The sequence below is a fragment of the Geospiza fortis genome, unplaced genomic scaffold, assembly GCF_000277835.1.
Source record: "Geospiza fortis unplaced genomic scaffold, GeoFor_1.0 scaffold324, whole genome shotgun sequence".
NCBI classification, from domain to species: Eukaryota; Metazoa; Chordata; class Aves; order Passeriformes; family Thraupidae; genus Geospiza; species Geospiza fortis.
Window position 1 is genome coordinate 483580 of NW_005054559.1, and position 342 is coordinate 483921.

A 342-nucleotide genomic window follows, 5' to 3' on the forward strand; every position below is an offset into this window, starting at 1 on the left:
GGCGGGCCCCGCCCCGGGGCGGTGCCCGCGGGAGGGACGGGGCAGCCGGGAGCCAACACTCCCCACAATAAATCCTCTCACTGGAGACCGCCCAGCGCCCGTTGTCACGGATCTCTTGGGCTGAGCCCGCCTGAGGGGGGATTTTTTGCTTTTTGCTGTTTATCCTCACACAGTGAGGCAAGCAGCCACGCGTCCTGCCCGACAGACACACGCAGAGCCAGTTTGTATTCAATCCACGTTTATGAAAACGCTTTTCCAACGCCAGTTCATACCAAAGTGCTCCCGGATCCGGCAGGGCCGCCGGGAGCTGAAGGTGGGGGCGGTGCGGGGCTGGGACAAGCT

General features: G+C 63.2%; 1 protein-coding gene across 1 annotated transcript in view; it reads right to left on the minus strand.

The window, feature by feature from the left end:
• Positions 1–228: 228 nt before the first annotated feature.
• Positions 229–342, minus strand: part of WNK4 (WNK lysine deficient protein kinase 4) — a 13166-nt gene continuing 13052 nt past the window's right edge. The window contains exon 18 of the mRNA XM_031064125.1: positions 229–330. Within this exon, the coding sequence (XP_030919985.1) occupies positions 229–330 (102 nt within the window). The remainder of the gene's footprint in view (positions 331–342) is intronic.